Raw genomic sequence first — 14,038 nt, forward strand, 5'->3', positions numbered from 1 at the left:
AGGAGAATCTCCTGATCTGTTGGGAACTGAGGTGAGAGGCAGCTGTGGGTAATTCCCAGAGATGGGCAAGTCCTGCCCCGAGGGCAAGGGCTCAACTCCTGTGGTACAAAATGCAAGGATGGAAATTGGACATTTACAAAAGAGGGAGCTGATTTTCTAGAAGGAAATATTTAGCAATTCTTGATGATGCTCTTTTTCTGAATGCAATGTTTGCCCTTCCAGGGGATCGATTTCGCAGTATCATTGATGATGCCTGGTGGTTTGGGACTGTGGAGAGTCAGCAGCCTTTCCAGGCAGAATATCCTGATAGTTCCTTCCAGTGCTACAGTGTCCAGTGAGTATTTCCATGTCCTGGGGCTCCTGCACAACTCAGAGAACTTCAAAAACAGAATCAAGAACCTCAAGAATTAAAATCCCTTTTTCCATTTAAATACATATCCAGACATTTTATTTACTTATTTAATTTCACATATTGTACTTCTTATTTGTTACTTACTATTTATTTATTTTAGAATATTTTGAATATTTACTTATTTAATTTTTGAATTTGTTCCTAAAGCAACAATTCTGGTATAAACAGCAGTGCAGTGACTGTATAGGAGATACAAGAGGAAAAAAGGGAGTTTGAATGTTTTATTCCTAACTGGAGTGACCTTTTGGGTCAAATTTGGTAAAGAAAAGGTGTGTCTTTATATTCAGCTCTAACTTGTGCATTTGAATGAATTTTTTAATAGCTGGGACAACAATGAAAGAGAGAGGATGAGTCCATGGGACATGGAACCGATCCCAGAAGGAAGTAAGTGTGTGTTGGATTCCTGTCCCTGCACAAAGCAAACAGCTCTGGGGCCCTGCATTTACCCTCTGGAATTGTTCCTCTCCAGCTGCTTATCCGGAGGAGGTCGGTGCTGGAGTTCCTGTGACCCCAGAGGAGCTGACAGCTCTTCTCTACAAGCCCCAGGAAGGAGAGTGGGGGGCCCATTCCAGAGATGAAGAATGTGAACGAGTGATCCGAGGGATTGAGCAGCTTCTTTCCCTTGGTATGTTTGGAGAGAAAAGAGAGCAAAAACAATATCAAGGAGGTGGCACAGGACTGAAGAGTAGATGGGATGGAGTGCTGGGACTTGGTGTGGAGTATTTGAAATGTACTCAACTAAGTTACTGAAAAGAGCCTTTTAAATTGCACATTTCAGTTTCCAAGCTAAATTCCCTTTTTTTCTGGGGCTTCACCTGATATCTTTCAGTGAGCTTCCCAGTGGGTCATATCTAAAGGTGAAAGAGCAAAACATTATAATTAAACCCCTCAAAACCAACCAGCAAATCCTCACTAAATACCCTCACCTCCAAATTCCTTGCAACTGGTTTGTAACCATTTAACAGAACACTGTGCTTTAAATTCTGCCTCTCTTTCCACCCAGGACATGTCTGTATTCTTACTCAGTGTTGCATGTTGTAGTATTCCTGTTGTAAGTGCAAATGCCTCGTTGCTTTCAGTCAGATTGGCTGCTGGCACACAAATCTCAGATGTGATACTTAAACAAAAAGTGCTTTTTCAAGAGCAGGAATAGATGGTACAAGAGGAGGAACCCTGCCCTGTGGGTAATGACATTCTCAGCTGTAGATCTGTGCTGCTTTTGCTGAATTCTTGGAAAGAAACCCCAGAAACCATTAAAAGGAATCTTGGTGTAACATCTCTTGGAGGCATCTAAATGATTGTGGTCTTTTGTCTTGCAGACATTTCTAATCCCTTTGCTGTTCCAGTGGACCTTAGTGCCTATCCCATGTATTGCACTGTTGTTGCTTATCCAACTGACCTCACCACCATCAGGAGGAGGCTTGAAAACAGGTTTTATAGGTGAGTTTGGGTTTGTAGCTGACATTTATTGCATTTATTATTATGTGGAGCTGAATGCTGTTTAAAGTCCCTTCAGCAACTGCAGATCAGATTGGCCTTGGGCAAAGTGAGTCTTCCTGAATAATAAATTCTGCTGGCCATGTTGTTAAGGCAAAAGCTGCTGTAGCTGGATCTGGAGTGTTGGTTGAACACCCTGAGCCTGGCTCTGTGTTGGAGGCAGAGCATGTTTGCTTTGTTTCCATCCCTGCTGCCTTGAGCAGGGGCTTTGCTTGTGTTGCAGTTGCCAGAAGGGAACTGAATGATGCTGGAAACTGGAAATCTCAGTTTTCCCAGTTAATTTGGGAATAAATAATGTCCTGCTCTTATTTTCCCCTCTGAGGACAACCTGTTTCTGCTTGATCTGAATTCCCTACTCCATTTTTTACTGAAGAATCCTACTGAACGTGGAAGAAAAATAACATACACCTTGTTCTCCATCCCATTCCTTAAATTTTATGTATTTTTCAGGAGAATCTCTGCCCTGATGTGGGAGGTAAGATACATTGAACACAATGCCAGGACTTTCAACGAGCCAGACAGCCCCATAGTCAAAGCAGCCAAAATTGTGACAGATGTCCTGCTCCGCTTCATTGGGTGAGTTTGGACCTCACAGACCCCACAGCTCCGATTCCTGGGATCCTTCATTGTGTTCCTTGGTTTTTGTCATTGTCCTGCAGAGATCAGAGCTGTACTGATATATTAGAAATCTACAACAAGGTGAAAGCAGAAGACCTGAGCAGTACTGATGAGGAAGAGGAGGTAAGATAATTTCCTTCCTTTTTACAATTCAGCACATGAAAGAAATTTGGATTTTTGTTGAGTCTTTATTTTATGGGTAATTGCACTGAGTTTTGGAGATGAGGCTGTTCAGGCTCACCTGAGACAGTAAGCTCCCTGAAGTAAAAATGCTTCTTGGAACTGCCTGTCTTTAATCTTCTCTCAGTACATGATGTTTTGCTGGAAGGATGAGTAATGAGCTGGGAAGTGGAGCTGTTAGTCAGTCAGAAGGACAACAGCTCTCCATTGTCAACGAGGCAGCAGAGCTGATTTCCTTATGTAATTCTGTGTCATTTCCCATCAGTTGATCCCTGGAGTGAAATGTCAGGTGGAATCCAGGGTGGATATCACTGCCTTGAGCTGCTTCCCTCTCCTGACACCTTCTCCCCTTCAGTACAGTTTGAGATGTGCTGTAGTTCCTGTTGCCAAGTGCCCTGTGGTTGTTGTTGGCTGTTTTTTAACCCTTTCTCCATAGCTGAGGGTTTTCCAGACCTGCCTGTGTGTGATCATTCCCTTTGCCTTTAGGTGGCAGAAGTGGATGTGGATTCAGATGCTCCCGGCACTTCCTCTGGGAAAAGACGAGTGAGTAAAATTTCTGCTGTGGTCATTTTTTTTTTTTAATTTGATTTTAAAGAAAATATCTCCAGCAGTCAAATTTTGATGCAGCTGATAAATATAGCAAGGCTGGATCTGAAATATTGCAGCTTCTCGTGGGTTTGAGTGTTATATATGACCAGAAAAGGCAAATTTGTTTAATTTGTCTAATTTGCATATTGCTGTGCCATCAGCTCTGCTTTAATCTTCCTGGATTTCTGTTTTTAATTGGGTAACGCTTTAATTGCAGAATGCTGAGAGATCAGTAGAAACTTCAGAGGAGCAATGTGAATATTCTGATACCATCTGCAATACCTGTTTCCCTGCAGGTGAGACGAAGGGTGAAGAGGCAGCCCATGAAAGCCAGTGCTGATGCTTGGAAGGAGCAGTGCCAGCAGCTCTTAAACCTGATTTATGAACGAGAGGACTCAGAGCCTTTCAGGCAGCCTGTTGATCTCTTCTCTTACCCTGTAAGTGCAGCTTCCACACCCAGAATTGTTCCTCCTTTGGCAGAACATCCATGCTGGGCATGGCTCTGTCCTCTCCCTTTATGAGCTGATGGTTTCAGGGAATTATCTGCAACAGCTCTGAAAGTAAACTAATGACTGGAGCCACTGGATGAACGCTGAGGTGATGTTACTGCTGTAGGATTTGAGAGCTTTGATTTTTCTCTTGTGTGTTCTCACAGGATTATCGAGATATTGTAGACACTCCCATGGACTTCAGCACTGTGAAAGAAACCTTGGAAGCAGGAAACTACACCAGTCCCTTGGAATTCTACAAAGATATTCGTTTAATATTCTGCAACTCTAAAGCTTACACTCCTAATAAAAAGTCTCGTGTAAGTAATACATTTTAATGCCTGTTTTTTTAACAAAGACCCTACATGAGTAAAACACATGAAATAAGGTCTGAAGAGCAAAAGCACTGCTTGGTGTAATAAAAATAACCAGGATACACCAATTCTGTGGTTATAAACTTGCTTTGTTCTGCTCTCCCAGATGACTTCTAACATCCATTTTCATCTGGGATGATGGTCACTGTTGCAGCTGTTCCTTGCAGTATTTGTATCAGAAAACTGGTCACCAGTTGCTTTTATTTTTTCAATAATTTATCCCTGTAAACAAGGCTGTCAGCTGGGTAACTGCACATACTGTGGATGAGGCTACACAAAAGCAAGGACTAGAAAGAGGACAGAAAGTGGTTTAAAGATTTTGACATCTGATTTACAGAAATTAGGACTGAGGACATTTTGGCTTGCTTCTCTGTAACTCTGTAAGGGTGGTGTAAGGACAGTTCACCAGGGATGTAGTGCCAAAACAAAGGTGAGGAGACGTGAAATCCAATTGTTTTTCCCTTGGTGTTCAAGTTACCTTAAGGCCTGCTTCTGTGCTTCATGGGGATTGACAAAGGGGACAGTAATCCAGAAATCCAGAAAACCATTTTCCTTCAACTCTGGAAATACTTTGTACTGTTACTAAGTCCTTTTAAGAAAACACTTTATTTTGCAAGAGTATACATGGCCCATGGAAGGAAATTACTTGCAAAGAGCTTCATAGTGGAACATCACTGTGAATTTTTGCTTTGTGCTACAAAGTCTGGACATCTCTGTGATGATTTTTTGGTTGATCTTCAAGTTACTCAACTCTAATAAGCCTGACCATTTTTCCTCACTGCAGATTTACAGCATGACCCTTCGACTCTCTGCCTTATTTGAGAATCACATGAAAAACATCATCTCTGAGTACAAGTCAGCAATGCAATGTCAGAAGAGGAAAAGGCCTCGGTACCGAAAACGGCTGAGGAGCAGCAGCAGTTCCCCCTCAACCAGCAGAGCATCCAGGTAAAGCAGGGATGCTGAGCCTGGCTGGCAGTGCCATCCCAGAGCACAGGGCTAGATGTGCTTTTGGGAATAACCAGCAGCAGTGCTGCTCATCTCCTGACGAGCGTGCTCTTTTGGGAGATAAAATCATGCTCAGTCTGTAGTTTCTAATTCTGGTACGTGAAAGATGATGTGGTTACAAGTGTTCCCTCTGGAGGAAGTGAAAAATCAGCTGTCTCTTTACCTTCTAGCTGTTGAAAAAAGTGTTGTGTAACACTTCCCTACCTTCATCTGATATGTTATCTAAGTAAAGTGTTGGTTTTAAAAGGGGGAATAAAACCTTGTCCCTGCAAACTCCTATACCTTTAGCAAACAGCACCGTGGTGTAAGTATTTGTAGTGTTATCACCCCTGGGAAAAAGAGATCACTTTGCAGGAGAAATCAGTGTTGTATTTCAGTCTTTGGTGATAACAGATTACTCTCTTTGGGGTATTCTATGTTTGCAGCCCAAAAGGGAAACAGAAGCAAGTGAAGATTCAACCTAAACCCAACCAAAATACCTCACTGCCCCTGACCAGGACTAACTCTTCAGTCTCATCTCATGGTGAGGAGAAACCCAGCCTTTCTCTTACAGCAGCTTGTCTGTGCAGGTTGAGTCTTGACCTCATGAGACACATACAAAACCTACCTGTTGAAGGAGAAAGGTCCTGAAATGTGTTCTCTGTAGGTTGTTTTAGCTGAGTTTGGCTGTTGGGAAGTTCTGGGGAAGGATCAGGGAATCCACGTTGGGAACGTGGGTCTGGCCATGATAAGGATTATTCCAGTGACAAAAGCCCAGACTTCCTGTGTGTGGGCCTCTCTCCTACAGCAGTGAAGGATAATTAATTAAATTAATTCTGCTTGGGATTACACTCGGGAGGAATCTGTTTTTCCATGGCTGCAGAGCAGCTTGGTGAGATTACCCTGACTTGGGCTGTTGACAGAACCTCCCCAGACACAGCACTGTAAACAGAGCATAAAAATCACCCTGTCCCCTTGTGGTGTCCTGTCTGAAGTTTCAGATACAGCAGAAGAACCTCTGGGTTCAGCCACTGGTGAAGAGCTGGAGGGTCAACCATCTTCATCAGGCTCAAATGCACAGAGCCGGAGTGGAAATGCCATAGACCCAGGGAAAAGCAGACCAGTCAGGAGCAAATCTACACCAGTGAAACAAGGTGAGAAATAATAATTCTGTGCTTTGACTGACTGGTTTCACTAGAGATGAAAGATCTTGCTTCTGTCTGATGTTTATTGCCTCAGTGTAGCATTGTATATATTCCTAAACCATACCAAAAAATGGAATTTACTTTGCTCCTTTACTCTCTGGTGTCTTGTCTGAGCTGTGGAACGCAGATGATTCCATGTGCATTTTAGTGAAGTCCTTTAAAATCTTTCCAGATGGAAAACTTGATTGCTCTTAAACTCCTACAATTCCTTCAGGAATTATAGAAAGCAAACAAACCAAGAGAATCCCCACCCCAAAACATTTGCCTTTTATTAATCAAGCTGAAACCAAAGATGAAAAAAATTTAGAAAAATATTTAAATATTTTTCTTACATGCAAAACAAAGTAGTTGTGATTAGAAGGGAAACAGTTCAGGTGTAGTAACCTTGGGGATGAGTTACTCAGAATTTCCACCAAGGTGGGCATTTCCTGAACCCTGGAGCCTTTCCCACGTCCACACTCCTGTGCTGTAGCAGTGCTGGATGTTGCAGGTGAGCTTTTCCTGTCCTGTCTTAAAGAAGATATTTGATGTTCATTGTCAGATTCATAACCCTGAAAACATGGAGGATTTTGGGTCCCAAGCCAGCAAGATACTTCATTGAATTTTCATTTAAGGTGTCAGCAATCCCTGTGAGCTTTCTTGTGCCATTGACTTTCTTGAGTTATGCTTTCCATTAATATTCCCTGGACTAAGCCTTTTGAGAACATGCATTTGATAAGGGATAAATGCCGCTTGTGTATATATAGTTTTGAAATGGATTTTAGAGTTTTACTGCCTTGGCACCCCAGGTAGGATTCACCTGACTGAGTTTTAGATGTTTGTGTCCGACCTGGTCACTCCAGGCTCCTTTTTTTGCTTGGATCTTCGCTGAACTCTTGCTCAGGAGAGTTTGCAGTCATTGTTTCCAGATAAAAACTGTGTTTACTGTGGTAGATTTTCCTCTTAGAGCACCAGCTTGTGTCCACAGCACGTAAAGGGTGAGTAATTCCCAGCAGATTATCCCTGAGCACACCTCAGAGACAGCTGAAGAGAATCCCAAAGGCAACTGCAGCAAATCCCACTTTTTGTGTCCTGTTTGGCTGTGGTGTGATGCTGATGGGGTTATTTTGTGTTTGCTTAGATCACTCTCCTGATGGCCCACTCACCAATGGGGATGGCAGAGAACCCCGGGCGGGAGTCAAGAGGAAGCTGCTGAGCGCCTCAGAAGAGGATGAGCACCTGGAGGAGGCAGAGGAGGAGGAAAAGAAGAGAGAATTAAAGGAAAAGTCTGGTTTGTCTTCATCAGAAAGTGGGGAATCGGGATCCAGCTCCAGCTCTGAAAGCAGAAGTGGCTCTGATTCCGACTCGGAATCAACCTCCAGAACAGACCAGGATTACATCGACGGCGACCACGACTACAGCAAAGTTGTGCAATCCAAAAAACCCAAACGGAAAATCAAACGGAAACTCACTGGGGGCAAACGGAATTGGCAGGGCCGAGGGACAGGGAGGAGGGGCAGATGGGGCAGGTGGGGCAGGTGGAGCAGAGGGGGAAGAGGGGGCAGAGGTGGAAGAGGCTGCGGCAGAGGAAGAGGCGGCGGCCGGGGAGGAAGGAGAGGCCGAGGAGGCCGAGGGGCCTCACGAGGAGCCACCAGAGCAAAACGCGCCCGGCTCGCCGACGATGAGTTTGAAAACCTCTTTGGGGGACAGTTTGGGGAGAACGTGTTTGGAGGGAGATTCAGCCGACCTCCTCGGATCAAAACCAGGAACGAGGGCAGGAGAACTGTCCTGTACAACGACGACTCCGACAATGACAATTTTGTGCACACCGAGGATCCTTTGAACCTTGGTACTTCCAGGTCAGGCAGGGTGCGGAAAATGACAGAAAAAGCCAGGGTCAGCCATCTCATGGGATGGAATTATTGACAGATGGAAAACTTTGGAACAATTTTAAAAGAACTTCAATGGCCTTCTACTGCAGGGATTTTACCAGAAATTCTACCAAGCAAGTTGTGCGGGGACTCCACTCACGTTTCACAGTGGTGCTTTTCCATCCTGTCAGTTTGTGTTTGTTTTAAAGCTTCAGATCTCCACACTTCATTGGTCAAAACAAGCCTTAGTCATTAGGCCTTAAATTACAGAAATTCTTCCCCACACACTACGAGTTCATCACATTACAGAGGCTTCCAGCTTCTCAGTAAGAACATGACATTTTCGAGTCACGCTTATGACTTCTCTCCCTCGTTTTGTTTTTGTATTATAGAAATAGCACCTTCTTACAGAGTTTTTATGTGGTTTCTGCCATAAATCCTTAGACACAGTAATAATTATAACTTTTGCACAATACACCAATCCTAAAGGCAGCTATAAAATGTTTACAGTTTCTATATTGTAAGAAGGATCTGGATTATTTTAATCTTCCCAGGCCAAACGTTGATGGAATTGTGCTGAACTGAAGTATGTTCATACTACAGTTTTGGGGGTCCTGATGTGCTTTCTATCGGTTCTTTATCCATGTAAAAACAGTGACAAAGGGTTGGTGCCTTGTAAATATGTAGCAAACCTTTGATGTGGTGTGTCCTATGTGTGCATTAACTTTATTAAAAAGAGAATACTTGAGAAGTATGAATATCTAGACAAAAGGTGCCAAATGCAAAAGTTACTTGCATCTATTTTCTTTTTGTCCTCTCATATTTTTATAGTATTAATCGAGATTGTGCAGCTAAAGGGGTGACTTCAACATTTGAAAGGTTCCTCCTCTTCAAAGCATGATTTTTAATAGTAGCTCAGCTACCTCTTATTTACAACTACTGGAAACTGAAAAGAAAATAGATGCTGTTATTCAGAGCGTGGTGAAGAAGAGGCGAGAAGGAGCGTAGAGGGGTGGAAGTTGTGAGTAGCTGTACCTTCTTGTGTTGCCACCATGAAAACAATTGCAGTGGTTCTCAGAGATGTTTGGGGCAGGTGGGCATTTGCTTGTGCAGAGGGGCTGCTTGGCCCCCGTGCTCCATGGAAACGTGGTGGGCACGCTGGCCCCTCGGAGGTGCTGAGGGAGCTGTCACCCCCCCAGACTGACTCTTGTGTCTCAAGCTTCCAGAAGAGAATTCCTGTTGCACTGTGCTCTTGTTGTCCTGGGAAATGCTGACTTGAAATCCTCTGGCAGTGGTAGTGCAGTTGGTGAGGAGATCCCTGCTCTGGCTCCTCGGTGACCTCGGTGGTGGTGTGGGCTGAGCTGGAGGTGAGCAGCCTCTTCCTTCCTTCCTGGGCTCTCCTGGAATAGATGTGGGATTCCAATTTCCTCCCCTTCTCTGACAGTTCAGAGCCAGGTTACAGAGAGAACAAGTCAGAACAGACTACAAAGTTCCAGTGGAGTTTTTCAAGGTTTTTAGGTTTTTTTTAAGCTTTCATCCAATATCCTGAAGTTCTTCTGTGCACAGCTTGGTCAATAATTCTGGAAAACCTCAGGCAGCAAAGAGTGACCCATGTATATTCTCAGATGCAGAAGGAATTTAATTTTTGACTTTCTATATTAAGCACTAGCTATTTTATCTTGCTTTCCAAAAAAAAAAAAAAATCCTAGTTAGATGCAAAAATGACTTGAAAATAAAAGAAGCAGAGGTTTAGTTTTGTGATGGAGGAGAGTATATCCTAAATTGCTCATTAATATGAGTTTATGGTACAGTACAAAACTCACACTTTTAATTTTGTAAGAAATGTTTGGAATCAGCTGTAATCCATTGCTAGACTTGATTTGGTTTTTGATGGGGGGGTGGGGAAAAAACCAAATGCAGAGGCTCTCCTAGTTCTGTGTTGGGCTTTAAAGTATAAACACCTGTCCTATCATCTCTCTCATATATCTGTATATATACACGCATTTATATTTATAAGAAATGTATTATTTGTTTGACTGATTGGTCTTTTTACATGTGGTAACCAGGAATAGCATGTATGCATCAGTCCATAGTTGGAATCATATCCCTTAGATCAGTCCTGTGAGCTAATATAAACACTATGGGTTCTATCCTAAAGCCTGAAAAGCTTGAAATGCAAAAGAAATGCTTTTTCCCTCTATTTCTGACTGGCTGAAAATCCACTTATTCCTTATTTATTTTGTGTAGGGGTCGGGGAGAGAGAAACCACAGGGATTCCAGAGAAATCATTTTATAAGTTGATGTATTTTAGCAGCAATTAGAGTAAGATTAAATATGTTCTTAACTGTATCTTTTCTCTGTACTGTGAAGATACCAGTGAAGCATCACTTTGCTGTGGCGTAAGTATTACTGTGTCCCATGAGCTAGAGCAGGGGGTACTGGGACAGCAGAATTTAGTGTAAAAAACCTTTTTTTTTTGTGCATGAGAACCTTTTAAAAGCATGACAAATAACTTGGGTTTAGAGCTGTTCTTTTTGCTTGGATTTGTGTCTGGATTCTTTCTCTGAGTTGGGCAGTTGATTTCTCATAGTTCTGTGGAATAATTACACTTTTGTAGGAACTTGGATGATCTCAAATTCCAAATCCTATCAGGAGCCACTTATGGGTGTGGTAAACTTAAGATGAGCCCACAGGTGCAGCAGAAGCAGGATTAATAGTGATTTAAACCAACCACAAGCTGAGCTCCAGGCAGCTGCAGAGTCAGGAATGTGCTGTCTTTCCTTGAACCTTTAACAAAAATCTCCAGACTCTGCCTGAGGAATGGGATTTAAAGTCTGATTGTCAATGGGGTACCTGAGGGTGAGCAAGCAGGCCAGGGGCTCCTCAGTTCCTGCAGATGTTTGGGCATTGGTGCCTCTGTTCCCTTGAGATGTCCCACTGGCAGATCCCAATCCTGAACTGCTGGGGCACCTTGGGGACACCTTGGGAAAGGCTCAGGTCCCCACACTCCATCCTGCAGAGACAGGGCTGAAATCCTGGGTGTCATTGCTGTCAGCTTCTCCCAGCCCCAGTCCACTGTCCCTGCAGTGCTCCCCTTTCTCTGCAGCCTGGGGCATGGACAGCAAAGCTTGTTTGGCAGTAGTGAGGTGCTGTTGGCTTGGATATTAGGGAAATTTTTTTAATTGGAAGAGTGGTCAGGCATTGGGAGAGGCTGCCCAGGGAGTTGGCAGAGTCACCATCAGGAACTGAGCACATGTGGCCCTTGGTGGTTCCGTGGCCGTGATGGGATGTGGCTGAAGGTTGATGATCTTGGAGCCTTTTCCAATCCTAATAATTCCATTATTCAGCCCAAACTTCACCTGCTTTTTATTTTCTTCATCACTGTTTATTTCCCTCTTTGCCATGCCCTACCTCTGTCCTGTAGTTTCCTTTTATAGGCTATTTATTTATTCTCTTGGAAACTTTGGGTATCATGATGAATTTTATTTCAGCTGCCAGGCTGTTAAGTTTAATCCAAACGTTTCTGTTGGTGCTTGAACTTGGATGGATTTGGGCAGTTTTATCCCTCCTCCCTCTTTCCATCCCTCCTTTCTCCATCAGCCAAGCAGAGGCCAAACCCTAATCCCAACCACCCCCACCCTGCAGACACAAAAACTAAAAAAAGAATTGGGGAAAAATAATTATTGGAGGATTTTGGTTGCTTCAAATTCATCGTCCTGTTTGCATAGTTTCATTTTCCTGGAATGTTTTCCTCAATGTCCATCCCAGCTGCTCCTCCTGTGGGGAAGCAGAAGGACTGAGTGGTTCAGAGAGCATGGAAAGGAGCTGGCACCAGGGGTGTGGCAGAGAGTTTTTAATTAATTTTAAAAATTAAAATATTTGGAGGCTCACTTGACTCCCAAAAACAAGATGACTCTTGCAAAGCATTTGGTTCTATCAGGAATGTCTCTGTGCTCCAAATCACAGAATATTAACGTGAGAAAATAATTTTAAATCAGTAATTTTTGATAAAAACTTGATTCATTCCATCTTTGAGTGGTGAACACCAGGGAAAAGTGAACAGCTGTAGGTTTGAGGATGTTGTGTCCTGATATCTGGAGTGTCCTCTCATGGATTTCATGGGTTAAAAATGTCTTTGTGTGTTTACATGTCTTAATTTTATCTTTTTATTTAAAAAACATCCTGCAGTTTTATAAAATACTGATGATTTTCTGAAGGAGCAGTTAACCCTCCAAGGCTAACTCTATATTTAATAGGTAGGGAGCTGTTTTGTCTTCTTACAATGTGTATTATAGCAAATCCCTGCGCATGAGCGACAGAGACTTCTCAACTCTTTAATATATCCAAGGTTTACAAATGGTAAAAATACTCCTATATGTACAGTAAGTAACAGCCTGCAAAATTTAGTCTAAAAACTCGTCTTTTTTTAGTCTTAGAAATGCAAAGACCTGTTGGAAGCTTGTATATTTTTACTACGTCCTGTTCGGCCCACAGCGACTCACACAACTGTGCTATGAATCCCTGAAAAATTGAGATTTCCAGTGGGAATTGCTGTCACAGCCTTAACTCTAGTGTTCTAAAAATGGTGCTGAAATACATTTTTGTGTGTGGATGTGGGTACCTGATCCGAGTCTGTGAGACTTCCAAGGCAAACCAAGCACTTGGAGTTACTACTCCTGGTAGTAACTGCAGCCACGCTGGGGAGCTGGCAAATGTGTAAATAGTTGGGAAATAATTCCACCAGTGGGAAATTAGGAGCAGTTCCTCGGTTTGGGGGTTTTCACTGGTGAGCACTGCGGATCTTCCTGGGTTTTGGGTCTGTGAGGAGCTGTTTGGGGGGGTGGGGGGTGAAATCCTGCCGGAATATTTGCAGGTAAAATCCAAATCCACCGTTTCTCTTCCTAAAATTCTTCCTCAGAGAGTGGTGGCTGCTTGGGTGTGTTCAGAACTCAGTGTCTGAGGATTATTTTTCTGTAGAAATATTAATTCAGGCTCTTCATTCCTCCATGAGTCATTAGAGCAGATTTCATGTAGAAATACCACTTGATGTCAGAGCAAAATTCACATGATTTAGGCTCTCCAGGTTGTGTTCTGGATTTAAAATACTCCAAAAATGCACAAAACTATTAGAATTATGTCTACTTTCTATATTATTTTTTTTTCAGGTGATATTTATGCCCATATCTTCACATCTGCTATCTCAGGTCCCTTTAATGAATACTTCAGGGATTTTGATGCCACATGTTGGCAGACCAAATGTAATATTTATATGCAATGAGCTGTTAGTTTTTTGTATTGTACAAATGTAAATTTGTAAAGATTTTTTTCTAGAGTTTTTTTGAAGTCACTGATGTAATCTAGGATGTTTCATTTTCCAGCTGTGGGATTGTCTTAATAAAAAAAAAAATAAAAAGAGAAACTCGTACTTTGGTTTTGCATTGCTTCCTGAGTAGCTGACACATTAAAAGGTTTAAAAAAAAAAAAAAAGTAGGTAAAATGGAGGTTGTAATGTAAAAAAAATTGCTTTTTGATGCAACTGGCTAATTTTATCGTTTTAATTGGAAGTTTTATAAACTGGATATAGAAACTTTATTTATAAATGAATAGAGAAGCTTTTGCACACTGTGAAGGTCTTGAGCAGGATGGGATGGAGACCCTCAGCCCAGTCACCATCTGATTTGGCTCCAAAAATCCCATTTTTCTGGGATAAAAGGGTAGAAGCAGCTAATGATTTCTTGGAAGAAAAAAAAAGGGGGAAAATGCCTAAAAGTGCTGTGAAATGGCTAAAAATGCCATGAAAGGGGAGGAGGAGGAGGCTCTGGGGGAGGTCCCTTGGCCA

The 14,038-nt window shown here is 42.6% G+C and overlaps 1 protein-coding gene across 3 annotated transcripts in view; it reads left to right on the plus strand.

Annotated features, from left to right (window-relative positions):
* Positions 1-13,621, plus strand: part of BRWD3 (bromodomain and WD repeat domain containing 3) — a 50,284-nt gene extending 36,663 nt beyond the window's left edge. For 2 of the 3 annotated variants that reach the window (XM_041485367.1, XM_041485368.1), the window contains 13 exons: positions 223-334; positions 735-796; positions 882-1,037; positions 1,732-1,852; positions 2,360-2,485; positions 2,569-2,650; positions 3,194-3,250; positions 3,592-3,732; positions 3,951-4,103; positions 4,942-5,105; positions 5,591-5,688; positions 6,140-6,298; positions 7,470-13,621. In XM_041485367.1, coding sequence (XP_041341301.1) covers positions 223-334; positions 735-796; positions 882-1,037; positions 1,732-1,852; positions 2,360-2,485; positions 2,569-2,650; positions 3,194-3,250; positions 3,592-3,732; positions 3,951-4,103; positions 4,942-5,105; positions 5,591-5,688; positions 6,140-6,298; positions 7,470-8,254 — 2,216 coding nt within the window. In that variant the 3' untranslated portion in view covers positions 8,255-13,621. The remainder of the gene's footprint in view (positions 1-222; positions 335-734; positions 797-881; positions 1,038-1,731; positions 1,853-2,359; positions 2,486-2,568; positions 2,651-3,193; positions 3,251-3,591; positions 3,733-3,950; positions 4,104-4,941; positions 5,106-5,590; positions 5,689-6,139; positions 6,299-7,469) is intronic. The other variant, XR_005956650.1, reaches the window with a different exon arrangement.
* The last annotated feature ends 417 nt before the right edge of the window (positions 13,622-14,038 follow it).

This window comes from Pyrgilauda ruficollis, unplaced genomic scaffold (assembly GCF_017590135.1).
Source record: "Pyrgilauda ruficollis isolate IOZ18807 unplaced genomic scaffold, ASM1759013v1 scaffold7, whole genome shotgun sequence".
Taxonomy (NCBI): Eukaryota; Metazoa; Chordata; class Aves; order Passeriformes; family Passeridae; genus Pyrgilauda; species Pyrgilauda ruficollis.